The sequence below is a fragment of the Lemur catta genome, chromosome 5, assembly GCF_020740605.2.
Source record: "Lemur catta isolate mLemCat1 chromosome 5, mLemCat1.pri, whole genome shotgun sequence".
Classification (NCBI taxonomy): domain Eukaryota; kingdom Metazoa; phylum Chordata; class Mammalia; order Primates; family Lemuridae; genus Lemur; species Lemur catta.
Window position 1 is genome coordinate 4786674 of NC_059132.1, and position 25409 is coordinate 4812082.

At 40.5% G+C, this 25409-nt stretch overlaps 2 protein-coding genes across 9 annotated transcripts in view; one reads left to right on the forward strand and one right to left on the reverse strand.

Annotated features, from left to right (window-relative positions):
• The window catches only part of FAM13B (family with sequence similarity 13 member B), a 71282-nt gene extending 51848 nt beyond the window's left edge, over nucleotides 1-19434 (reverse strand). For 6 of the 8 annotated variants that reach the window (XM_045550864.1, XM_045550863.1, XM_045550860.1 and 3 more), the window contains exons 1-4: nucleotides 19105-19385; nucleotides 4451-4617; nucleotides 2975-3166; nucleotides 2368-2580 (exon numbers count right to left, since the gene is read on the reverse strand). In XM_045550864.1, coding sequence (XP_045406820.1) covers nucleotides 2368-2580; nucleotides 2975-3131 — 370 coding nt within the window. In that variant the 5' untranslated portion in view covers nucleotides 3132-3166; nucleotides 4451-4617; nucleotides 19105-19385. Of the gene's footprint in view, nucleotides 1-2367; nucleotides 2581-2974; nucleotides 3167-4450; nucleotides 4618-19104 lie in introns of all 8 variants that reach the window. The other 2 variants (XM_045550862.1, XM_045550857.1) reach the window with 1 other exon arrangement.
• On the forward strand, nucleotides 16993-24693 carry LOC123638729. Its single transcript, XM_045552564.1, has 4 exons — nucleotides 16993-17063; nucleotides 18738-19275; nucleotides 19713-21255; nucleotides 24233-24693. Exons 1-3 carry the CDS (start codon nucleotides 16993-16995, stop codon nucleotides 19875-19877), a joined length of 774 nt encoding a protein of 257 aa, XP_045408520.1. The 3' UTR covers nucleotides 19878-21255; nucleotides 24233-24693.
• Nucleotides 24694-25409: the final 716 nt, after the last annotated feature.

Consider the following 25409-nt stretch of genomic DNA (forward strand, 5'->3'; position numbering starts at 1 on the left):
CGAAGTAGCTGGGACTACAGGCACGCGCCACCATGCCCGGCTAATTTTTTCTATATATTTTTAGCTGTCCGTATAATGTCTTTCTATGTTTAGTAGAGACGGAGTCGCCTCTTGCTCAGGCTGGTCTCGAACTCTTGAGCTCAAACGATCCGCCCGCCTCGGCCTCCCAGAGTGCTAGGATTACAGGCGTGAGCTACCTCGCCCGGCCTACTGATGGAAAATTTTAATCACCTAAGCATTCAGCAGAAAAAGATTATTTTAGAAAATCATGTACATCAATTAAAAAAAATACAAGCAACTAATATTATCAATATGATGACTATACTAACATTGACAAATTCTACCTAATATTCTTTCCAGCTTTGTAGCATTTATCATCTAACATACCCATGTATCTATTTGAGACCCTTATCCCTTTTGGAATTTCAGCCTATGAGAGAAGAGATTTTTATTTAGTTTTGTTCAATGCTACATTCCCAACATCTAGAACAATGCCTAGCGCACTGCAGATATTCAGTAAACATTACACAGTAACTGAAAAAAGATGTTGGAGTACTAACCCATTCGACTTGATGTGATGGGTAAGCTTGTGGGCAGTACTATTTTTATTTGAAATACTGTACACATTGCTGTACTTTTGTTTGGGTACATTTCTACTACATATTCATGCCTACCAGGTTGCTTCTGAAGTCTTCAAATAATGTAGAGAAGCATTTCAAAAAGATACATACATATAATACACAGTTGCTTAAATTTCTTTCCTTTTGAGCCTACTTCCTAGTTAAATCGCATCCAGGGAAAATAATGTATGTATCAAAGAAATTTCCCCTAACAATTCTTTCAAGTGCTATAACATTTTTTGGAAATGTTACAACAAATCCAGAAAACTGGGAACTCTGTTTTCTACCAAAACACAATGTACAAATAGTTGGACTAATCATTATGGTCTAAACCAGTAGTTGTCAACAATTGAAAATGGATGGTTGTCATGACTTTGGGAAAGGGAGCACCAGTTGGTAGAGGTTAGGGATACTGCTAAACATCCTACAATGCACAGGACAGCCTATAACAAAGAATTATCCAGCCCAAAATATCAACAGTGCCAACGTTGTAGAACAAAAGGTTTAGGGCCAGGCCTAATGGCTCATGCCTATAATCCTAGCACTCTGGGAGGCTGAAGTGGGAGGATGGCTCGAGGTCAGGAGTTTAAGACCAGCCTAAGCAAGAGCGAGATCCCGTCTCTACTAAAAACAAAGAAATTATACAGACAGCTAAAAATATATATATAGAAAAAAATTAGCCAGGCATGGTGGCACATCCCTGTAGTCCCAGCTACTCAGGAGGCTGAGGCAGAAGGATTGCTTAAGCCCAGGAGTTTGAGTTTGCTGTGAGCTAGGCTGACACCATGGCACTCTAGCCCGGGGAATAGAGCAAAACTCTGTCTCAAAAAAAAAAAAAAAAAAAGAACAAAAGTGAATCAAGCTAACCATTCCTGAATACAGCAAGCTCAAAGTGAGCCCTATGATCTAGCTGTACAGAAAATATAAGTGTAAGAGGGTCACAGAATGTCTCTGCATTGACCTTTTTTTTTTTTTTTTTGTAGAGATGGGGTCTTACTATGTTGCCCAGGCTGGTCTTGAACTAGAACTCCTGGCCTCAAGCAATCCTCCCATCTTGACCTTCCAAAGCCCTGGGATTACAGGCATGAGCCATTATATACAAATAAAAGGCACCAACTAATTTAGGCACATAGGTATTTAAAATTTAAGGAAAAGATAAACAGGGCTGGGCACAGTAGCTCACGCCTGTCACAAAAATCTAATCCAACAAGAACAAATCTTTTTTTCTTTCTTTGACTTGAAGTCTGATGTCCAATTTGGTATTTTATTTCCTTTAGGCTAGTGTCCAAGAACAAGCTTTAGATAATTCCAAGCCTAGAATCAAATTATCTTCTGGCTTTTGCAAGGAAGTTCTATCTAACTAGTGATAAGCACCCTAAAGTAGTATCCCCACTAAGCAACACCTTTAGTACTTTATCAGACATTGTGTCACCATACACATTACCTTACATATATTTTTCTTCCTTCTTTTTCACTACCTTCCTACGCCTTATTCTTGTTTTCTCCCTTTCCTCATGCTCACCCTGTATCTTAGGCTAATAAGACCAATCATGAAAAGTTAAGTACTACTACAGGCATCCAAGTTTCCATTCCCTTGACTAGATCATATCGATCAAAACAGCAAATGAGAAAATAAGCACTTCATCTCTGAAATACATACTTACTGTTTACATGTCAAGATTTCTAAAAGGTAAAGACTCTAAACCTAATAATAAGTGACTGGTTGATAAGAATCAAATTATGTTACCTTGAGAAAGCTGCATCAAGTGAATATGCAAACTGCCAGGGATAACAGGTTCAGGAAGTTCTTGAAGGAAAAATCTAAGAAGACTAATAGCTGAGGGAACATCTGCTTCCTTAACCAAATCCACCTCTTCTCCGCTGTCGTATCTCTGCCGAAGCCACTCCACTGTCTCAGCATTTCCATTGACTTGAAAAAGTCCTTGTTGCTCCAGACCTCCTACATTAGAGTTCACAGCAAAAATCAAATAAGCTGCAACTTCAACTACTTGGCCATATATATTCATTCTCCAACCAATTTAATACTGATACTTCTGGAAAGCCTTCCTTGGCTCTCCTGATTCTCTGTCCTAAGGGATATTCTATTTTATCCCACCCCTTATATCCATTAAAAATATTCCTATCACCCCCACTAAAAAATGTTCTAGGCTGGGCAACTGTCACATGAATTTAAGTAAAAAACACACTAAAACATTAAAAAGAATATCTATTTTTTTTCCTGTTTTGGACTTTCCAAACTAAAAAAAAAAAAAAATTTAAAAATCCAACGTCAAAAAGGGGTAAGTTGTGTTTATTAAAACAAAAGCTAGCCCTCAAAGTAAGGAAATGTATACCATGTTCCTCAATATAGTCCACAACGTGGCGGACTATGAATGGAACCTCATTGTCTGGATGTCCTCCCTGCTGCAGCTCATCAAGTGGAATTCCAAATATTTTGTTAGCAAGAACGGAGTTGCAGTTACTCAAGGAAGGGGAGGAGCTCTTCCTCATATCTTTTTTGCAGCCAGAAATCAAAGCTGTCTTTTCTGCCAAATGAAAGACAAAAAAAAAAAAAAACACTATAATGATTAACCGGTGGCAATATGACTAAATACATTAAAGAAAAATGCTTTACACCTGAATCTGTTCTCATCTATTTAAATATGCTCCAATTATCAGGCCCATAGTGTGTTCTACAAATAAAGCTCAACATAATTATGTTAAGTATTTTCTCTACTATAAAGAATTAGTTCTGCATGCTCCCTTTACTACTGTATATTTATCAAACAATGAAAAAACTGATCATCCAAAATTCAGCAAGAGGCATTTCATGGCCCAAAGACAAATTAAGGGGCAAATATGGCTTCAAGAGGACCTTTACGGACCAAGCTTATTAGTGACACAGGTAAAAAGCCAGACCCAACCCATCTATTGACTGCTACACGAAGCTCATCTAACCCCTCAATCCATAAGCCCAAGCAGGACAGAATCACTTTTTATAATGTGATAGGCTAATAATCACTTTTATAAGTGATGAGCTATTAAGAACAAGAGTAATCAGCTCTTACTTCTACATGACAGAACAATGTAATATACTTTCATAAAAAAAAAATTTCAGTTCTGGGCATCAATTTTCAATAAGAAAAGTCCTTTTATCAACACTACTGTTTCATAATTATTCAAAAGAAAAATTTCCAGAGCCATCTAGTTCAAATGAAATAGTTATTTGTCTTAACTTTGTAGGAACTGTGATCAGTAAAGCAGCGGGAGGAAACAATGTCTCAGATGGCCGTTTCCAATATCTGACACATCAGAGAACAAATAATCCCAAAAAAAATTCGTTTTCTAAAATAAACATTACTTTATGTAGGAAAGGAATATTTCTAAAAGAAAGAAAAACTTATTTCAAAAGTTGATAATGAACAAAATGACATCAACTGGTCTTTTTTCATCACCCCAAAGAAACATTTCCTTTCTCATTGCAAGAAAAAGAAAACAGATAACAAAGATAAATCTACCCAAAATTCTGAAGTCTACAAAAATTAGGTCCACTAGATCAAGTATATACCCACTGGATCAAGAAACTGTCACAACATGACTAGGAAACAATCTAGCCAATTAAAAGAAACAGTAGAAATTAACATAGGAACAGCAAAATGCCATAAGTTTACATAGTCCTAGACAAGCAATATCCATTCTTCAACATATCTGGTGCCAGCTAAGAATTACAAAACTTCAAGTTAATGATCACAGAGCAGCTACAGGGGGACAAACTCCAAAATCTCTGTGGATTTATAGAGCATGGGATAGTTACCATTTTGAAAACTTACCTTTGAGTACTTAAACACCTAAGTTTAAAAAATGGCTTGTGCACCAGCTACCCTCACTGAGCAAGCATTCTTTTGTCATTTATGGCTGTTTGAGATTATGGCAGAAGATCAGCCTGTAGTTCCTCATTGAAGAAACGCAGAACTCGATCAGTACTTCAGCAGTTAATCTAGAAGAAAAAATAATAATTTCAATTTTCCACAACATCTTGTGAGAAGAGACTCAGAAGAAGCAGTAAAGGGTTATCTATACTGAAAGGTATTCTTTTTGCTTGAAAAATCTGTCTGTAACCTAGTTAAAGGCAAAATCTTACAAACGTTTCAAATGATGATAGCTAAACTGGATAAGAATCTTTCTGCTTAAAATAAATAAAGGAATTGCAAAGGAGAATCTCTGACAGCACACATCGTCAAGGATTACACCACTCAAATAATCCATTTACCTCAATGGACCCTTCATTTGGGCACACACACCCCATTCCTTCCTCACATACTCAGAACTTTATAAACATGGAAGGATTTTCAGATCAAAGAATCAAAGATGTCGTTTAAGTTTGGAACTGTACTATGGTCTTTCTCCTTTTATTTATATACAACATAGTAGTTATCTGAGCTTTCTGATTTGGAGAAGCAATAGCACATGTTAGAAAAGAGCGGAAAGAAAGAACGAGAAACGCTCAGATTCAAATATTAACTCTACCATTTTGGAGATAAGTGATGCTGAACAACTTCCATGTCCCTGAGCCTACGTATCCTAATATAAAATAATACCTATGTAGCTATTAAGTTAACTGTGATAGCATATGCATGCACTAGACAGAAAACAGTCTCCTCTCCCTTGTTTGCACAATGCTAAAAGACCAGCAAATAGGCTGGGGAGAGAAGGAAAAACCTATTTGGCAATGTGTTCAATATTTGGTCTCATCATCCTCTGTGAATTCTAATGGCCTCATTATTCTCTGTGAATTCTAGTAATCTAGTAACAAATCTTTTTATTGAGACAGAGTCTTGCTCTGCCACCTGGCTAGAGTACGGTGGTGTCATCGTAGCTCACTGCAACCTCAAACTCCCAGGCTCAAGCGATCCTCCTTCCTCAGCCTCCTGAGTAGCTGGGACTACAGGTTGTGTACCACCACGTCCAGCTAATTTTTCCTTTTCTTTTTTTTTGTAGAGACAGGGTCTCTCTTACTCAGGCTGGTCTAGAACTCCTAACCTCAATCAACTATCCCACCTTGGTCTCCCAGAGTGCTAGAATTACAGGTGTGAGCCACTGTACCCAGCCAACAAATCTTTTAATAAGCTCAGTAAACTACACTGCAGCACTCTGCCCAAGAAGCTTCAAGTAAGCAGAACAGTGGTATTATTTAGTGTGGTTTTCAAAAAAGTATTATTAATAACATATACCTCCAGGAGGAACATTAAAAACTAAAGGGAAGGAAAACCACATTCCCACACAAATCTTTTAGTAGATGATTACTTCCAAGATATCCTGAAATGCATGCTAAAACTTGCTCTTCATCTATGCATCTATTCATCTGGAAAACAATGTCAAAGTTATATTAAAGATCCTTTAGTGAGGTTAACTTCAGAGATAAGGTATTTAATAAAAGTCAGGTTGCTACGTTCACAATGTCAGGTTCATTAAGAAAAAAGTCAGGTTGATACACTCACAACATAAAGTGGGATTTGCTTGATGTACAATAAATGAAGACTCATTAGAAGAGTCTGTCAGAGGCAAGTTCTATCACTAAAATGGCTTCTCAGTGTTTAGGAGGCCTTGTTAATAAAACAGGGAACCTGCTATCTCATATCCCTACCACTCCCAACCTCTAACTAGACAACCTGAAAGCACACCTTTCCTGAAGCAAGACTGGGTGGGAATCCAGGAGTTCATCAGTAAATATTCATCCTCACTACTACAGAAAAACAATCAAACCCATTAAGTCTTTCAGAGGATGAGTTCCTCTCTCTCCTGAAGAGCATCTAGGAGGATGATGAAAATAGCAGCAGCTAACATTAAATGAGCAGTTATCATGTGCCAGGCATTTCTACGCATTTTACATGTATTAAGAAGATATTATTATAACCCTTATTTTAATTAGACATTGCATAGAGAGACTCACCAATTTACCCATAGTCCATAGGGTCAGAGGCAGAATTTGAAACCAGAAAATGTGACTCCCAAAATCCTTGCTCTTAATCACTATACTATGTTTCCATGCAAATTCTCACAATTTACATACAATAGAATCTCACATTCTGTCGTGTCTAGTCACAGTCTTATATACATTTTAGGAGGTCAATTATTTCCAGTTTGCAAACAGGGACTTAAAGAGGGCAGACCTATGCTCCAAGCTCTAGCAGTGAATTTTTCACTTGGGACCTCTATCTAGAGCACACTGCTGAGACTCGCTCTCTGACTGGAGAGTGGCACAAAATAATATATCTGCAAACTGCAAAGTAGTTTTGAAATTATTTACTCCTGTTTCCCACCGCTCTTCAGAGTTTAAATCATGTAAATATTCCCTTCACATCTGTAGTGGGTTGAATCATGTCCCTCCAAAACTCATGTCCACCCGGAACCTCAGAATGTGACCTCATTTGGAAATAGGGTCTTTGCAGACGCAATTAGTTAACAATCTCAAAAGGAAATCATCCTAGATTTAGGGCCTTAAATCCAATGACTGATGTCCTTATAAGAGGATAGGACACACAGACCCACAGACAGGAAGAAGGTCATGTAAAGACAGAGGCAGAAACTGGAGTTATGTATGCTGCCAGACACCGAGAAAACGCCAGGAGCCACCAGAAGCTGGAAGAGGCACAGGAAGGATTCTCCCCTAGAACCTTCAGAGGTAGTGTGCGCCTGCCGAAACCTTCCCTTTAGACTTCTAACCTCCTGAACTGTGAGAAAAAACATCCTATTATTTAGGGCCACCTAGCTTGTGGTAATTCATCATGGAAGCCCTAGAAAACTAATACAATAGCTAAACTACAATATTAAATTCTCAAAAAAAAAAAAAAAAAAGAGAGTGAGAGAGAAAATAGCAGCAGGCACCACAGAAAAATGTCCCCAAGAGATGTGATGAAATATCCTAGCAAACAGGATCAATAAAATGCAAAGAAAGCAGCTAAATAAAGGCTTGACACAAAAGAATACAATGTGTAGACTTTCAAAATAACCAAAGATTTCCAAAAGCATATTACAAATCAAAACAGCAAAATTATTATTTTAAATACTAATGACAGTTGCCTAGCATGGTGGTATTGACAAGAAATAGGAAATCATCTTGAACTTTATATCACATACTTCCCCATGATAGGAGTAATGGAAATAATGCAATTAAATACCAATTGTTAATAAAGCTGGGTGATGGGTACATTCAGGAAAGTGTACCCTCATGCACCAGCTATCAACCTGAGTTTTACTAGGGCTCGAAGTACTTTTGCACTCCATTCAATTTCATTTACATATACACACGGTAGCAACAAACACATCTTTCTTAATAGCATAGAATCTTTAAATTTTAGACACCGAATAAAATTAATAGGGAGGGGCATTTAAAAAGGGATAGAGCATCAACATCAGTACTATAGATAATAACAGCACACAGCATTAACTGAGCTCTTACAACATGGCAGGAACTATTTTAAGGGCTTTAAACTATCAACTCATTTTAATCCTTACAACAACCCTATGGAGGTAGATAACTTTCATTATATCCATTTCACTGATGAGAAAATGAAACAAAGAGAACTCTTTGAGGTGATGGAAATATTCTATGTTATGATTGTGGCATTGGTGATTATGCACTGATGATATTTGTCAAAATTTACTGAACTAAACATTTTAAATTGGTGAATGCTGTTGCATATAAATTATACTCCAATAAAGCTGCAAAATTAAAAAAGAAAGAAATCACACAAATAATGATTATTTGAAAGATTAACTATGAAATATCAAATTGTTTTTATAATACTATATGACATTTTTAAAATATACTTTTCCACCACAAAAGAAATATAGAAGATTTCTTTTAATCATATTTCAGGAACATATTTCTGTGTGTACCTACCATGCTATTCAGCATATCCAGAAACTGCTAAATTTTCTACATAGCATAACTAACTAAAACATAATTAAAGTTGCACTGAAGACATTATAAAGTTTAGATACCAGTATAAAGTCTTCTCAAAGCAATTTAACAAAACACTATAATAGCAATAAGATCAGATCTGCAGTATACTAATAATCACTTTACAAACAAGGCAAGTTATGTTATGGTAAGAGCAGCATCTTCCAAGATAAATGGTCATTTTCACCTAAAAAAGTTCTACCTTCAAATGGAATACAGGAACAAAACTCACTTCTGTCCAAAATGCTGTGACAAAATAGAATGCAATTCACATAGAAAGGTTTAAAAGAGCTATCTCATTAATTGGTAAAGCCAAAAACAAATAAATAAATCTCTATAACTTAACTGGTGCACAAACAGGGAAAGCCAACAGGAAGCTGGTCTCAAGAAAAATGATAAACTTTGAGAACATTAAGTTTGTAAACTATTGCTATGTCTGACCCTATGTCACTGAACCAAAACTGAAGGAAAATAAATTTATCCCTGCTCTAGACATTCAGCTTTTTACAAGCTAGGTCTCTAAATAATCCACTGAATAATAATAATAATAATAATTCTAACTGAACAAGATGGTACTAAAAAAGCTGGCCAATATGCTAAATCAGTGGTTCCCTCCTGGCCTGAGAAACTGACAAAAGCATAATTTGTCTGAGATACTTAACAAAAGCTGAACAAATGTCTCAACAGCACATGAACTTATCTGTCAAATGTTCATAGATGGTACCTCGATCAGGAAAACACCAAGTCATTTAAATCCATTATTAAATTCATAGTGACTTTGCCATTAAGTAAATTATCAGATACAAAGCATAGCTAATACAGAATTTAGAATAAGAAAGTTTTTTAATTAAAGAGGGCTCTATTACTCAAAAGGCTGGGAATTTCTCTGCCTTAAAAAACAAAACAATAAAGCCAAATATTAGCATCCCTACGCCTAAGGATTTGTTAATCTGTGTGCACCTTAACATGCCAGAAGGAACAATTCTCCGTGGTGATTCCACAAAACTACAATGAACAATGGAATAAAGCATATTTTGAAGGACTACAGTAGTCAAATCATGCTGTACTAGATACAGCACATATATTTCACAGATCGCAACTACTAAATGTAAAGCATTTCACCTAGAGATAGCTCATTATTCCTTATTCAAAGTATTCACACAAAATTGGTTATACCTGGAGATAATCTATTGGTAAACAGCCCCGCTAGTTTTGAGAAACTCTCAAAAGGGTTTCATGGCCACAGTCAACTATTTTATAACTTCCAACCATGATGCCAAGGTATTCAAATCAGAAAGTAACAAAATCACATAAGGGGATAAAAATGCCTTGTGACTAAATAAGTAGTATCCATCTTCCTAAGTGATCTCCTCATTCTATAATCTAATCCACATTCCCCTGTACAAAATTCTTTGATTGTTTTCCACTGCCTAAAGCTGTAGACACTAAATTTTCAGATCAGGAAAAAAATTACAAGCATGTCCCCTCATACACGTATGTGTATTTCTGGAGCAGCGAATAATATACTAGCATATTATGTAAATAACAAACATACATAAATAACATTTTAAGAGATTAAAAAATAGAAATATCAATTTTAATACCCCACACACTCTAACAGGTCATCCTGCCCATCCAACGTGCCAGCATGTCACTTTAGAGACCAATGACCTAGACCACTGGTTCTCCAACTTCAGTGTGTATCACAATCATCTGGGGATGGAGAAATCTGTCCAATATCGTAAAGCCACAACCCAAATCTAGCCTCGGTGAAAGCCTGGCCTGGGCCTCTAAACATCTAACAAGCTCTTTTGGTGGTTATAATGCATACAAAGTTTTTTTTTTTTTTTTTTTTTTTTTTTTGAGACAGAGTGTCGCTTTGTTGCCCTGGCTAGAGTGAGTGCCATGGCGTCAGCCTAGCTCACAGCAACCTCAAACTCCTGGGCTTAAGCAATCCTACTGCCTCAGCCTCCCGAGTAGCTGGGACTACAGGCATGCGCCACCATGCCCGGCTAATTTTTTTTTCTATATATATTTTAGTTGGCCAGATATTTCTTTCTATTTTTAGTAGAGACGGGGTCTCGCTCTTGCTCAGGCTGGTCTCTAACTCCTGATCTCGAGTGATCCACCCGTCTCGGCCTCCCAGAGCGCTAGGATTACAGGCGTGAGCCATCACGCCTGGCCGCATATCAAGTTTCAAGAAGCTCTGGTATACGAGATAAACTCTAAACTTCTTTGCATGGCCTGCAAGTATTTCAACTACCGTAAAAATCTCCTTTCCTGCACTCCTCCAACCAGCTCTACTCCCTAGCAATACTTAACTACATGAAGTTCACAGTCCACATCTCCCATGCTTTGCACATACTGTCTTCTGTGCCTGGAGCCCTAAACTCAACACTATAACCAACCGCCAACACAACACCGACACCATGACCAATCTCATCTTGTTCATCAAACTTCTATTGATCTTCAAGTCTCAACTCCAACGTCCCCTGTGTCAAGACTTCCCTGACTTCCTGAGGCAGACAGTACCACTTTCCCTAAGCTCCTAATATGCAAATATGTATACCTCTTACTTTATTAGCAATTATCCCACAGAATTTCAAAGCAAGTCTGTCTCTCATGAGAGGATCCTTGGGCCGGGCGAGGTGGTTCACTCCTGTAATCCTAGCACTCTGGGAGGCCGAGGCGGGTGGATTGTTTGAGCTCAGGAGTTGGAGACCAGCCTGAGCAAGAGCGAGAGATCCCATCTCTACTAAAAATAGAAAATTAGCTGGACAACTAAAAAAATATATAGAAAAAATTAGTCGGGCATAGTGGTGCATGCCTGTAGTCCCAGCTACTCGGGAGGCTGAGGCAGTAGGGTTGCTTGAGCCCAGGAGTCTGAGGTTGCTGTGAGCTAGGCTGACACCATAGCACTCTAGCCCAGGCAACAGAGTGACACTCTGTCTCAAAAAAAAATAATAAAAAAAGAGAGGATCCTTGAAGGCAAGGACCCTGTCATTTCATCTTTGTATCCCCAAAGGCCTTGGACAATGCCTGGCACATAGTTTAGTTTTTTAAATATATATTGAATAAAGACATAAATGAGAGGCAAACAACATTGGCTATGCCAAAGTTAAGAAGATTAAAAGTAGGGGTATCTTAAGTGATTAAACATCAAAAAATGGTCTGCCATATCTATCTCCAGCAATAACCAAAGATAACCAAATCAAGAAGGAAAAGCAACCATAATTTATGGAATATCTATAAACACTTCACAAGTTACTTCCCATACCCTAAACAATGCTATGAGGCAGGCACTATTACCCTTTTACATATATTAAAAACAAAGTATTGTGAGCCTCAAGTCAAACAGCTCAACTTCAGAATTTGCAAAAATGGTGATGCTAAAATTTGCCATTGTATTTAACTGTAATTTCTAATGAAAATGATTGAAGCCTCAAGAAACCACAACATTCAGAATGAGCACTACACTACAAGGGCAAAAGATTTACTCACACATTCACTTAGAAACCAGCCACAATTCGGATTCAAAAGGCCAAGGAGTCTATGAGTTACCTGGATCTAGCCTCCAAAACTAGTTGAAGGAACTTCCCCAAAGAATGACTTCTTGAAATATCTGCCAGTAGTCAGATCTAGAGTTCTACACGGTGCACACATCAGTGTAAAACAGGACAGCGTGGCACAGGGATATTTAATCCAATTTAATTTATAAAGCTATGAAGAAAGGTGACACTCTATCTAAATGCTTATCTCCTGATTAATGAGTTAGCTTGTAATGTGCTAGAGGAAGATGGCTCCCAACAGGTTCCTTCCTCCCACATGCACGCCAATATGGTCCACTAATTTAGCATGATTTTATATTAAGTTAAAGTGAATATATGCTAAATTAGCTCTTCCCACAAAGTATAAGCACAATGGCCCTTTCTTAAAAACACTAGGATTCAGATCATACAAATATCTGAGAAAGCATATACATAAGAACACATTCTAGTCCATCATATATGTGCATATAATCTTAATTCTGACAAATTTTGAGTCTAGTAACCTTTCGCTTGTTCTGTATTTTCTATTGAAAACATGCACACCCAAGGCCTACCACAGAATGATAGGAGTAGGGCCTTAGGAAGACTACCTTATCACTTCTTATTGCTCATTAATACAAAACTATAACATACTTCATTTTCTCAGGTAAGGGGCAATATGGGTAATTCTACAATTTGGTCTAGTCAAATAGGTCCCCTGAGATCAAAACATTTCTCTTTTTGCACACTTACGTAAAAACTGCTCTGAAAAAAATGGAAACTGGCACATGAACAAAAAAAGCAGTGATTATACTTATTTTTGTATGTCTTCCCCACCAGATTGTGAACTTTGAGCAAAAAATATGCAAAAAAAACCAAAGACTTCATTTTTGTTTCCCCAGTTCCGAACACTGAACAATAGCAGAACCCCAGTATTGAACTATCAATGTTATCATTTCCAGCGTACTTTCCAGTTCACTATCCAACTGAATCCTTCAATCATCCCCTTTGAGGTAAGGAGGACAGATGACTACTCCCCTTTCTCAGAAGAGAAAGCAAAAGCTCAAAGAACTGAAGAAACTGGTTCAAAGCTACTGAAGTAGTGATTAGGTCTCTTAATTAGGCTATCTTTAAGGAAGATACCCTTTCCGAACAGCAACTGTGGTCCTCACTAAAAATTTTCCTTAAAATTTCAGGCCGGGCGCGGTAGCTCACGCCTGTAATCCTAGCACTCTGGGAGGCCGAGGCAGACGGATTGTTTGAGCTCAGGAGTTCGAGACCAGCCTGAGCAAGAGCGAGACCCCGTCTCTACTAAAAATAGAAAGAAATTATCTGGCCAACTAAAATATATATAGAAAAAATTAGCCGGGCATGGTGGCGCATGCCTGTAGTCCCAGCTACTCAGGAGGCTGAGGCAGTAGGATCGCTTGAGCCCAGGAGTTTGAGGTTGCTGTGAGCTAGGCTGACGCCACGGCACTCACTCTAGCCTGAGCAACAAAGCGAGACTCTGTCTCAAAAAAAAAAAAAAAAAAATTTCACTTAGGGTGGGTGCAGTGGCTCACACGTGTATTTGCAGCATGCTTTGGTAGGCTGAGGTGGAAGGATTACTTGAGACCAGGAGTTCAAGACCAACTTGGGCAATATAGTAAGACTCCATCTCTACAAAAAAATTAGAAATAATTAGCCAGCTAGCACTCTGGGAGGCGAAGGCAGGAGGATTGCTTGAGCTTCGGGTTCGAGACCAGCCTGAGCAAGAGGAAGACCCCATCTCTACTAAAAATAGAACAATTAGCCAGGCATGGTGGCGCTCCCCTGTAGTCTCAGCTACTCAGAAGGCTGAGGCAAGAGGAGGATCGCTTGAGCCCAGGAGTTTGAGGTTGCTGTGAGCTAGGCTGACACCACGGCACTCTACTCAGGGCAACAGAGTGAGACTCTGTCTCCAAAAAAAAAAAAAAGAAACGAAAAAATTAGGCAGGTGTGGTGGTGCACACCTGTAGTTCTAGCTACTCAAGAGGCTGAGGTAAGAGGATCCCTTGAGCCCAGGAGTTCGAGGCTACAGTGAGTTATGATCACACAACTACACTCCAGTCTTGGTGACAGAGGGAGATCCTGCCTCTAAAACAAACTAAAATAAAATAAAATTTCACTGAAACATATGAAGCTACATCGAGGGTAATTCAGAAAGCACTTAAATATTTTGCAGTTGCTGGACAAAGATCATTATTCAAATACTAGAATATGTCCTTCCAACAGAAAAAAACTTATATTTTACGAGATTAATAGTTTTAAAGTGATTCTGTTACTATAATATGGTCTGCTTCTCCTATTAAAAAACTCTCATCTTACCTGATCCTAAATTTGAGCTCCTTTACCTTTCCAAACGTTTAATCCAGTGTCATCAGTGTTTGTTCCAAAATAGGACCTAAAATACCTCCTCTTGCCTCCTCCTTCACCCCAAGGCAAAATAATATTAATCACCTACAATGTCAATCAACAACTGGTTTTCAGTTTTATTTTTACTTTTCCTTTCCAAAAAAAATTTTTTTTTTAAAGAGAAAGGATTCTCACTCTGTCACCCAGGCTGAACAGTGCAGCGATGTGATCATAGCTCACTGTAGCCTCCAGCTCCTGGGCTCATGTTGATCCTCCTGTCTCAGCCTCCAGAGTAGCTGCAACTACAAGCAGGCACTGCCAAGGCCTGGCTAATCTTTTTTACTTTTTGTAGAGACAGCGTCTCGTTGTATTGCCCAGGTTAGTCTCAAACTCCTGGCCTCAAGTGATCCTCCCACCTCAGCCTCCCAAAGTGCTGGGATTACAGGTGTGAGCCACCATGCCCGGCCACTTTTCCTTTTCAATGTAAAGAGCAGCAGCTTGACTCCCCAAAGTAAAAGTAGAGAAATAGTTTTGAGAATAGGTAAACTAAACTGAACTTTTTCTATTCCATTCCTGAACAGGGCAATGATAGAAACTTGACAGAATCTCTCCGAGAAATTGTTTAAAACCAAAGAGATAAAAATCTTTATACATAATATACATAAGGAAAAGAAAATATACACTAGAAGCTAGGTAATAACCTGACAAGACTTGCAATATTTCCTTCTGTAGTAGAAATCCTGTAAGTATCATTATCTTGTCAGTGTACCACATCTTCCTCAACCTAAGCCTTCTATACATGCTGGTTCATCTACCTGAAACCCTCTCCTATGCTTCCTCCGTCCCATCATCAGTTCTCAAGTCCCTGGAGAGGTTTTCTCCAACCCACCCAATCTAATGGTCTCAGCCGTAAGTTTTTCTTAGGGCATATCATTCCCTGGCTCTAAAACATTCATCACAACTTTTTTTACATATTCATTTCTGTGTTTGTTTAATGGCTGTTTCTACCAACAGAGTATAAGCTCTCTGAAGTTCACCAGTGGGTTTTTTTTAAAACAAGTAATTAAGGTATAATTTACATACTATAAAATTTACTAGTTTCAAGTGTTCAATGATTTCTATTAAATTTACAGAATTATGCAACCATCAATCACATGACTACTTGGGTTTTGTTCTTCAACGTATCTCAGGCACTTAGGAGCTAAATATATATCAGATGAATGAATAAATCATCCGATAATGAGCTACTCTTGTAATCCCCTTATTACTGTCTAATTAGTATACTACGTGAAATGACTTGGTACATTAAAACAACTTTTATTACTTTCCATTCCAAATATCCTTCATTATTTCTATTTCCAATCAAAGTTGGCTACATACATATTAACCTACTGCCTCTCTTGGGGAGGCCCCCACCCCTCTCCGGCTTGGGGAACACTGACAGTGATCAAGTACAAATGTATTAATATATACCATACTTCTTTGTTCTCCATCAAATAACCCACACACACGCTCCTAGCCTTGTTACACAACACTTTGTAAACAAAGGAATGTTCTTTCAGAAGAATTTATTCATCGATGAAAATATGATCTTCATTTAATGAGTGCACCTTTGTAATAATGATGTGATGGAAATAAGTTCTCAGTACTGATTTATGTCTGGTTGAAACCTAAATATAGACCTACTAAATAAGTGAAAATCTTTTTCAGATATAAAAGCAGCCTCTTCATTGTGTTAAATTCAGTTTAGCCTAAAGCTGCCTCCTTACATATTTTAAGTTCAGCCTAAATGTTTCTCATACACTAGGGAACTGTAACCTAACTGGATATGTAAACGGTCCGGTCCATAACCTACTCTTGTACCAATCACAGAGTTTTGGCCAATCACAGGCAGCCAACTTTTCAAACCATGTTCAAATAAGGCAAAAGCTGAGCTGCAACCAATTCAGCTGTTTCTATGTTTCACCTCTGTTTTCTATAGGTCAATTTCCTTTTTGTATCCATAAATATTATCCAACCATGTGGCAGCCCTGGGATAAATCTTAACCTATTCTGGTTTGGGAGAGCTGCCTGATTTGAGAATTGGTCCTTGTTCAATTAAACTCTATTAAATTCAATTGGTCATAAGTTTTTCTTATCATCTTTTATCCATCTGTAAAGCAAATTTTCTATTTCTACCAAAAAATCAATATTTCATTCATTTTCAGAAACATTAGGCTTGCAGAAAAAAGATTTAACTCAAGTAGAAAATAAATTTTAAAAGAATAGCTATCCCTACAACATAACAACAAAGAGGCAAAAAACCCAATTCAAAAACTGGCAAGAGACTTGAACAGACATTTCTCCAAAGATGATATACAAAAGTTCAATAAGCACATGAAAAAAATGCCCATCACCAGCCTTTAGGGAAATGTAAAGCAAAAACACAAGCAGATACCAGTTCACACCCATTACAATGGCTATTATCAAACAAATCAACCAACAAACAAAAAAATAACTGTAGGCAAGGATGTGGAAAAACTGGAATCCTTCTGCATTGCTGGTTGAAAAGCAAAATGGTGCAGCTTCTGCAGGAAAATTGTATGGCAGTTCCTCAAAAAATTAAACACAAAATTACCTATGATAAAGCAATTCCGTTTCTGGGTATATACCCACAAGAACTGAAAGCAGGGACTTGAAAAGATATTTGTACATCCATGTTTACAGCAGCATTATTCACAATAACCAAAAAGGTGGAAACAACCCAAATAATCATCAACAGATGAATGGATTTAAAAATGTAACATATACATACAATATTATTCAGCCTTAAAAAGGAAGGAAATTCTGATACACTTTAAAACATAAACTTTGAAAACATTATGCTAAGCAAAGTAAGCCAGATACAAAAGGATAAATGCTGTATGATTCCACCTATATAAGGTACCTAGACTAGCCAAAATCATAAAGACAGAAAGCAGAATAGAGGTCACCAGTGCACAATGTCCAGAGTTTAAGATGACGAAAAGTTCTGGAAGTGGAGAGTGGTGATGGCTGCACAACACTGTGAATATACTTAATGCCACTTAACTGTATACTTAAAAATGTTTAAAATGGTAAATTCTATGTTACGTATATTTTAGAATAAAAATATATTTTTAAAATGTTACTGGTTAAAATGGTAAATTTTATTTTATATATTTTACCACAATTATTTTTTTTAAATTAAGTAATTTATACTATCATAGTCCCAAATTTTAAAATTAGTGTACAACGATGCACAAATGGATGGGGGTTATTCATAAATAATAAAAGTAGTTATTTTATTGGTGGAGAAACACTGACAAGTCAATATAGTCATTTCAGCCCTTTTCTATCCTAAAATGACATTCTAATAAAAAACATACTGTAACATTTACTTCATCCAATTAAGAATTTTATGCCACTGTGAAATGCCCTTCTACATCCTCCAAGGACTTAAGTTGTGTCACACAGATGCCTAATTGGTGACGAAATTAAACTGCAGAAAATACTACCGCAATTTTAAATGAAGTACAGACTAATAAAGACAGGGCTCCCGAAGGATACACAAATAATGACCACTTCATTCAATTCCATTCAACAAGTACTGAGTAAGTGCACAGTATCTGTGAGAAACCCAGGCCAACAAGTATTTCAAGGTTACCAAAAAGAGAGCTGAAATAGCCCCACATTAACCCAGCCTCAGAAAGACCAATAATTCGAAACTATCCTTTAATGTCTGCCTCTATAAGCAAGTCCACCCCACTTATTTTATGTTTATAGTCCGCATTACTGTTGCTCCGGCTGCCATTTTCAGATCATCAGTTCCTTCAAAGTAAGGTAAATGCTGCCTAACTTTTCTCACTGATTAGACGGCATAATGGGGACTCGAATGAAATAATGCCCTGTCTTTCTACAAGTCTGTTCAGTTTTAACTGATTACAAACAAAAAGAGCTTAACAATTTCCCACTGGGCAAGTGCGGCAACCGATTCAATTTCCTATAAGCTTATCTAGGAAATGAGGCGCCCCATCCGAAACTTAATGCCGTAGAAAGTGCCCCCTCCTCTCGCCTGGCCTATGTAGAGTGCAAGGCCCCGGTGCACCAACAGCCCAATTTTGGGTATATTCGCAGAGCGATTTAAGGAAGTCAGCAACCACTCATCTCACGTGACCTTAAAAAAGGGGCGCAGCTAAGATCAGGATAAGCCACACTCCCTTTTTTCCTACATCAACTTCACTGCCCAACATAAAGGAAGCGGGTGGGGAGGAGGCGCAGGGCCAGCGGGCAGAAGAGGTTAGCAAACAAACGCGCGGTGTGGTGCCATCTACTTTGGGAGAGCTGGGAGGTGGGGGGCACACCCGCTCACGCGCCCCGCAGCGGCTGCAAATCCAAGACTGCCACACCCCCGGCAGCCAGGGGCACGGCTTCATCCTCCTTTCTCCAGCAGAAAGGAGGCCTCTCTACAGAACGGCCTATCTGCTGGGCACTGCCCCGGGTCCCCAGCACCCCGGAACGCTGCGCCCGTGGGACGCGGCGCTGCTGGGCAGCAGCTGGGGGAGGGCCGCGGCGACCGGCGGCCCGCGCATGCGCAGGTCGGGGTACCCGCCCGTTCACCTACCGTTGGAACCGCGAAGCCCCGTTCCCCAGCCGCGGCCGCTTCTCCAGAACCCGCGGCGACGGCAAGAGGGCGAAAGCTGAGGCCCCAAGTGGCTCCGGGGCCGGGGAGCCTCTTCCTGAGGCGGCTGCTGGCGGGAGGCTGAAGCGACAGATGTGGCGCGGGGCCAGCCCGGTAAGCGACCCTCGGATCCCCCCGGCGGTGACGGTGGCGGAGACGCGGAAGAGGGGGCCGGAGCGGCGGCTGAGGCGAACCTCCCTAACGGCAAGCGGGAGGAGAGCGGAGGGCGGAGGGCGCAGGGCGGGCGGGGGCGGGGCCGGACGTGACGTGCGTGGGAGGGGGCGGGGCGGGCCGCCGCGGGGGAGGGGCGGCGAGGGTCCCCGCCTCCTGCGGCCGCAGCCCTGGGATCCGCGGGCCGGAGGGCCGTTGGGCCTCCTCCTACCCCCAATTTGGGCTCCTGATTTGGGGGTGAGAAGCCAGGCGCGGGCCTGAGGGAGGTGTCTGGGGTTCCTCGTTTTGGGGAGAGTGGGAAGGTGAAAGGTACTGGGGATGAGACGTAGGAAGGATGAAGGGAAAATCCGGAAAATTCAGGTCGCTTCTGGTCTCTGCAGAGGGGGCCTTGCCACTCCTACGAGGAAACCTGGGGTACCCACAGCCAGGTGAGGAACACAGAGACCTCAGCAGAAAACCGCCGGGGCAGGGCAGGCCTAGGCGCTGACTCACGTTCCCATTCCCAAAGATGTGGGTTGGAGCCAGGACCTCGGGGCTGCACCTGAGCCCCGCCCGCCCCCACGCTTCCCCCTTCTCCCAAAGACCTGACCTAGACTCCAAAGCACTGATGCTTCCGTGCCGAAAGGCCCTGGGACTGTGAAGGTCGATAGGCTGCATGCTCACAAGGAGCTTCATACGCTAAAATAAACTGGAGCTGCGGAGGTGGAGCGGAAAGGAGGCAGTAAGAATGAGGAACTCCGAACCTAGGAGTCTACGCGCTTGCGTAGCCACCCAGACCAACCCTGCAGCTCCCTTGCGCTCACACAGGTATGAGTATTCAGCCAGTCTCTTCTCTGCTTTAGTCTGTTAAGGGCTTTGAGATCTTCCATTGCGTAAAATGCAGTGTTCTGCCTTTGGACTCCTTGACTGCGAGTAGATGAACACCTCCACAAAGAACTCTGGTTGTCTGTAAAAATATGAACCACTGCAATTCATCTGTCCCCTACCTGCCTGAGCTGGAAGTCGGTAACCCTCAAAATGTCAAACAAGAACCTCCACAGAACTTGGGACAAGGTTAAAAAATAAATAAATAAAAAGTCACCCTATGAGATGATCTGTAAATGTGTTACAAAGGCCAAGGGGCTGCCAAATTTCATCGGACTAAAATAAATCGTCTGCAACCTAAGTATCACATGCCCAGTTGATGTTGTCATAACAGAAGGGTGCGGTCCACAAAGAGTCTAAAACCGGCAGAATCTGAATAAGAATGTGTTGTGGGGCTCAGCTCCCACTCTCTCCAGGAGAGGGGTGACTGATTCTAATGACCAGGGCCAATTATCAGGGCAGTTAAAAATCTTGATTCACATTCAGTCACTCATTCGAAAGATACTTATTGGGTGCTTACTATGTTCTAGTCTCTCAGGATACATCAGCAAACAAGGTCTCTGCCTTCGTGGAGTTTATATCCTAGCAAACTTAAATTCTGTATATCCTTTAAGAACATACAAAAGCCCATGCTCTGATTCCAAATTCAACAAGTAGCTTTTCTGTCACTCGGGGTCTCAAATAAATCTACACACCCAGTAAGAAGCAATTGTTCAAGGCACAGGACTGGGACTAGTTAGACTAGCTGTACAATCTTTGTCAATTAAAAACTTCACATCATGGTTTATAAATCAGCTTCTGTTCATGGGATTGAATTATGAAATTGTCTCATCTGAATTAATTTCCCAGAGCCTGATTAAACTTGAGTGAAGTGAAACAAGTTTTCAAATCTGCCAAACTGAGGACCAGAAAAGGCCTGGTTTCATAGCCGCCCAATCAAGATGCAGCCTGTGCATTTAGCCTTGCATCTCTCTTTAAACTTCTTAAATGGAAGCTTTACCTGTGATTCCATGCTTGGAGAACAGGGGCAATATGCTTACTTCAAGAGCTTAATCATAAGTGAGTAAAAATCATAAGAGTAAATCCTAAGAGTAAAAACTCTCCTGAACCTGCCCCACCTATGAACCACGGCCTCGCGTTGACATAACTGACTGTAACAGGATCTTTGCTCCAAGGATGAAACCCAAGATGTGAGCTCCCAGAGGGCAGGGACTCCCTTGCATTTTTGTGCCCTACTCCCAAAGTATGGGCTCTCAAAACACAAAGGAGTTGACTCAGTGACCATTTTCCCACAGAGAAACTCAAGAACATGTCCTTGGAAGATATATTTTCTAGATCCTACTTGATAATATGAAGCCAATATGTTCAACATGGAAGGCACATGGGGTATAATTTTAAAAAGAAAAACTTTATCCTTATCTTTCCCATCCGTTTCAACCTTTGCAGTGGGAGTAGATCTGTTATGCGCCTAATCAAAAACTAAGGCAGATTCCATGAGCTCCAAGGGGTTCTGTGGGCCCCTTAGGACGAGAGGGTCATTGAGTCACAAACAGCAAAACTTTTTCCTCTTCTCCACCTGGGAACAGCTGTCTCACTGCTTGCCATAAAGAGGGGGAACATAGTCACCTCTAACCCTGCCGAGTCTTTCTCCTTCTCCCCCAGTTTACTAACCAGAGTCAAAGGGAGGGAAAGGGGGGAAAAGGAGCAGGAAAGTTCTTAACTTTACTTCCACATGATGGTTTAAGACTCCCTGGGCTTGGGAGATGTTTAAAACTGACTTTTTTCCTCACAGATGGTTACCTCAGAGACGACCACCATCCCCCTTCTCTGGTGGTTTCTCACCCATAATTCCCTTGGTCTAAGCCAAAGCCCTCTATTCTAGCAGTTCTTGACTTGCTGTTTCAGTCCCCAGGAATCTGGTGGCCCACCTCCAGCGGCTTGTCTGTTGAAGCCTGTTTGTCTCTGCAGGGGCCCTGACGGAGGGGACCTAAGACAGCTCTCACACTGGCCCATCTGCAGTCTGTGCCTTATTGTGTGTGGCACGAGGCCAAGCACTCCATACCTTAGGGGATGCTAGTCACACCGTCCTCTTTGTAGATTTGTATGTTTATTTTGATGGTTTTCCAGCAGGTGGCAGTATAGTGTTTTGTCCAAACTAAATTATTAATCGTATGACTATTTTCCAATAGGTGGAAGGGAAGTTTTTTCTGATGCCACCGCTATGTGGGACTAGTGGCAGCTCTGTATGGCTCACACATGGTCCACAGGACACTCTCACGTACTTCTTGCCCAAACAAACCTGGGAGTACAGGCCAATCCCAGTGCAGATTCAACATGGCTCTGCTCTGCTGCCAAAACTGCCGCCAGCCCTTAAGGGTCAGACACAGGTCTACTGTGCCCCTCTAACTGCAAGAGACACATCTCAAGCACTCTGAGTAGTTCCACTGAAGGCCTTTTCACGTGGCTTGAGGTAAAAGGCAGGCAGGCCGTTGCCTGCAGTAAGAATCACAGCACACTGGCAGCAGTCTCCAAAGAAATCCTCACTATTTCTCACTTGATCTTTTATAATTAAATAACTATGAGTATTTAGAGTTATCTACCTGCTTTTTTCTAAATCCTCTGAAATTTCTAGAGGGAGTCCATCTCAGAACTCACCTGAGTGAGTTTTTTTGAGGGGGAATGGGGTTGTTCAGTTTTTTGATATTATCTTGGTGCTTCAGTTAAAACAATAGTTCTACCGGGCATAGTGGTGCATGCCTGTAGTCCCAGCTACTCAGGAGGCTGAGGCAGGAGGATCACTTGAGCCCAGGAGTTTGAGGTTGCTGTGAGCTGGGCTGACGCCACGGCACTCTAGCCCGGGTGACAGAGTGAGACTCTGTCTCAAAAAAAAAAAAAAAAACAAAAAAACAGTTCTCAACTGGATGATTTGGGGGGCAATGTCTGGAGAAATTTTGGCTTGTCAAAACTGGAGAGGCGCTACTGGGTAGTGGATAGAAGTCAAGGATGCTAGTAAACATCCCACATGGCACAGGAAAGCCCCCAACAACAAAGAACATCTTAGAACAAACAGAATTCCCATTTTATGCCCATGTCCCTCTGGAGTTGAGTCCATGCCAGGAAACTTATTACTTGAGGTCAGTGTTTTAGTCATTTCTTTGCAAGATGACTTTTACCACAGGAAATATCCAACTCATCTGAACAGAGGCTTTATGCTCTCAAAAGTAAGGTCATGAGTCATGTTACTGATAAGAACATGATGATAAGAATGAGGTTCTGAAAATAAAAAAAAAAAATCCAACCCATGGAGAAGCAGGAAAAAAATTTAAAAAAGAGAAAAGAATGAGGTTCTGTGTGGAAACCTTTCTTGGCCGAGGTTGCCAAATGCTTGTCTATTGGTTTTTTTGTTTTTTTTTTTGAGACAGAATCTCACTCTGTTGCCCGGGCTAGAGTGAGTGCCGTGGTGTCAGCCTAGCTCACAGCAACCTCAAACTCCTGGGCTTAAGCGATCCTACTGCCTCAGCCTCCCCAGTAGCTGGGACTACAGGCATGCGCCACCATGCCCGGCTAATTTTTTTCTATATATATTTTTAGTTGGCCAGATAATTTGTTTCTATTTTTAGTAGAGACAGGATCTCTCGCTCTTGCTTAGGCTGGTCTCGAACTCCTGACCTCGAGTGATCCGCTCGCCTCAGCCTCCCAGAGTGCTAGGATTACAGGCGTGAGCCACCGCGCCCAGCCGTCTATTTGTTTTCAAGTGAAAACCAAGAACCCCCCAAACTCTTGGTGCTGCTTTCAAGATCTTATGAACCTTGTGAGTTACAGCAAATACAAGCACACCTCTTCCCTAATTAGAAGCATGTTTACACTGCCCACTGATAGACTAAGACATGACTATAGATAAGGATGGGAAAATATATGCAGTTTTATGTGCAGGGGAAGAACTACTGCACAGGGAGATGGGATTGTAACTCTCACAGCACAGTAAAATGCTATCAAATTCAATCAAATTCAGCTAATTAATTTTCTCTTTCTTGAGGTACCCTCCTCTACTGGGTGGAAGAAATGACTAAAAACCCACCATATTAAATCTTCTGATAAAAGAGAAGCAACTCACCATCAGAGAGTTGTATTGCTGGATCTTCTGAGGAATGCAGCGGGAATCTGCCTGTGCCACTTTGCCCAGGACCATTGTGCCAGGGTGCAAGAATGTGTGTTCTTCATAAACAGAAAAACATTACTAGCTGCAAAGAGAAGAAACTGTTCCAGGGTGTACAAATCCCACGCCAACCTCCAAAATAATGGCAAATACTGTTCTGACTTTAGCAACCTAAAGTAACCTTTGTGGCCTTCATTTATTCAACACGTATTTCTTGAGCAACTATTATGGGTCAGGCACTGTGCTAGGGGATATATGATCATGATCTCTGCCCAGAATAAGTTTCATCTTACATATCTCTGGAATAGAATTTTTTTGGAATAAAACCAAAGTTAACACAATGTGGATTTCAGCTTCTGTATTCACTCACACAGCCACTGGTGCCAGTCACATCCCATTTGGGGAGCTGGAACAATTGACAGTAACTCTCATCTTTGCCAAGTCCACATTTTTGGCTTGATAACTTAGAATTCAGTGTATAACAACAGTGTAAGCCAATGTGAGCATCAGCTGTAAGACTAATTTGTTTTGGCTTCTTTGTTAGATTTCTATAGTCAGCTAGATATTTTTTCCACAATCAGAACTTTTATTGTTAAAAATAAATAAGTAAATAACAAAGAATAGATGTCCCTTTCTCCTCTTCCCTCTCCCTATATCCATGTAGGGGAAAGAAAAGTTCTCAGAGATTCAGTGAGATTATGGCCTTCACAAACCATGAACCTTCCACTGCCCCTTTAACCAGAAATCCAGGCAGGAGGGTCTTGACATTCTGCATACTCTACCTCTTTCTTAGCAGCTTTGGGCCTTCCTATCCTTTGACCAGCCAGGCCCCTTCTCAGGCACCATTCATTCGGACCACACCTTCTGTGGCAACCTGACAACCCAAATGTTTGCAGATTGCCATCTAACTACAACCATATTTTTGCCAAACATTTACACCTGACTGTTCTTTTTCACTAAAGACAACGATATAATAATTTGCAGAAGCATATGATGGTTTCCCAATCCCCAAGCTCATCAGCAGAGAAGCTGTGAAGCACGAAGGCTTACACCCCTA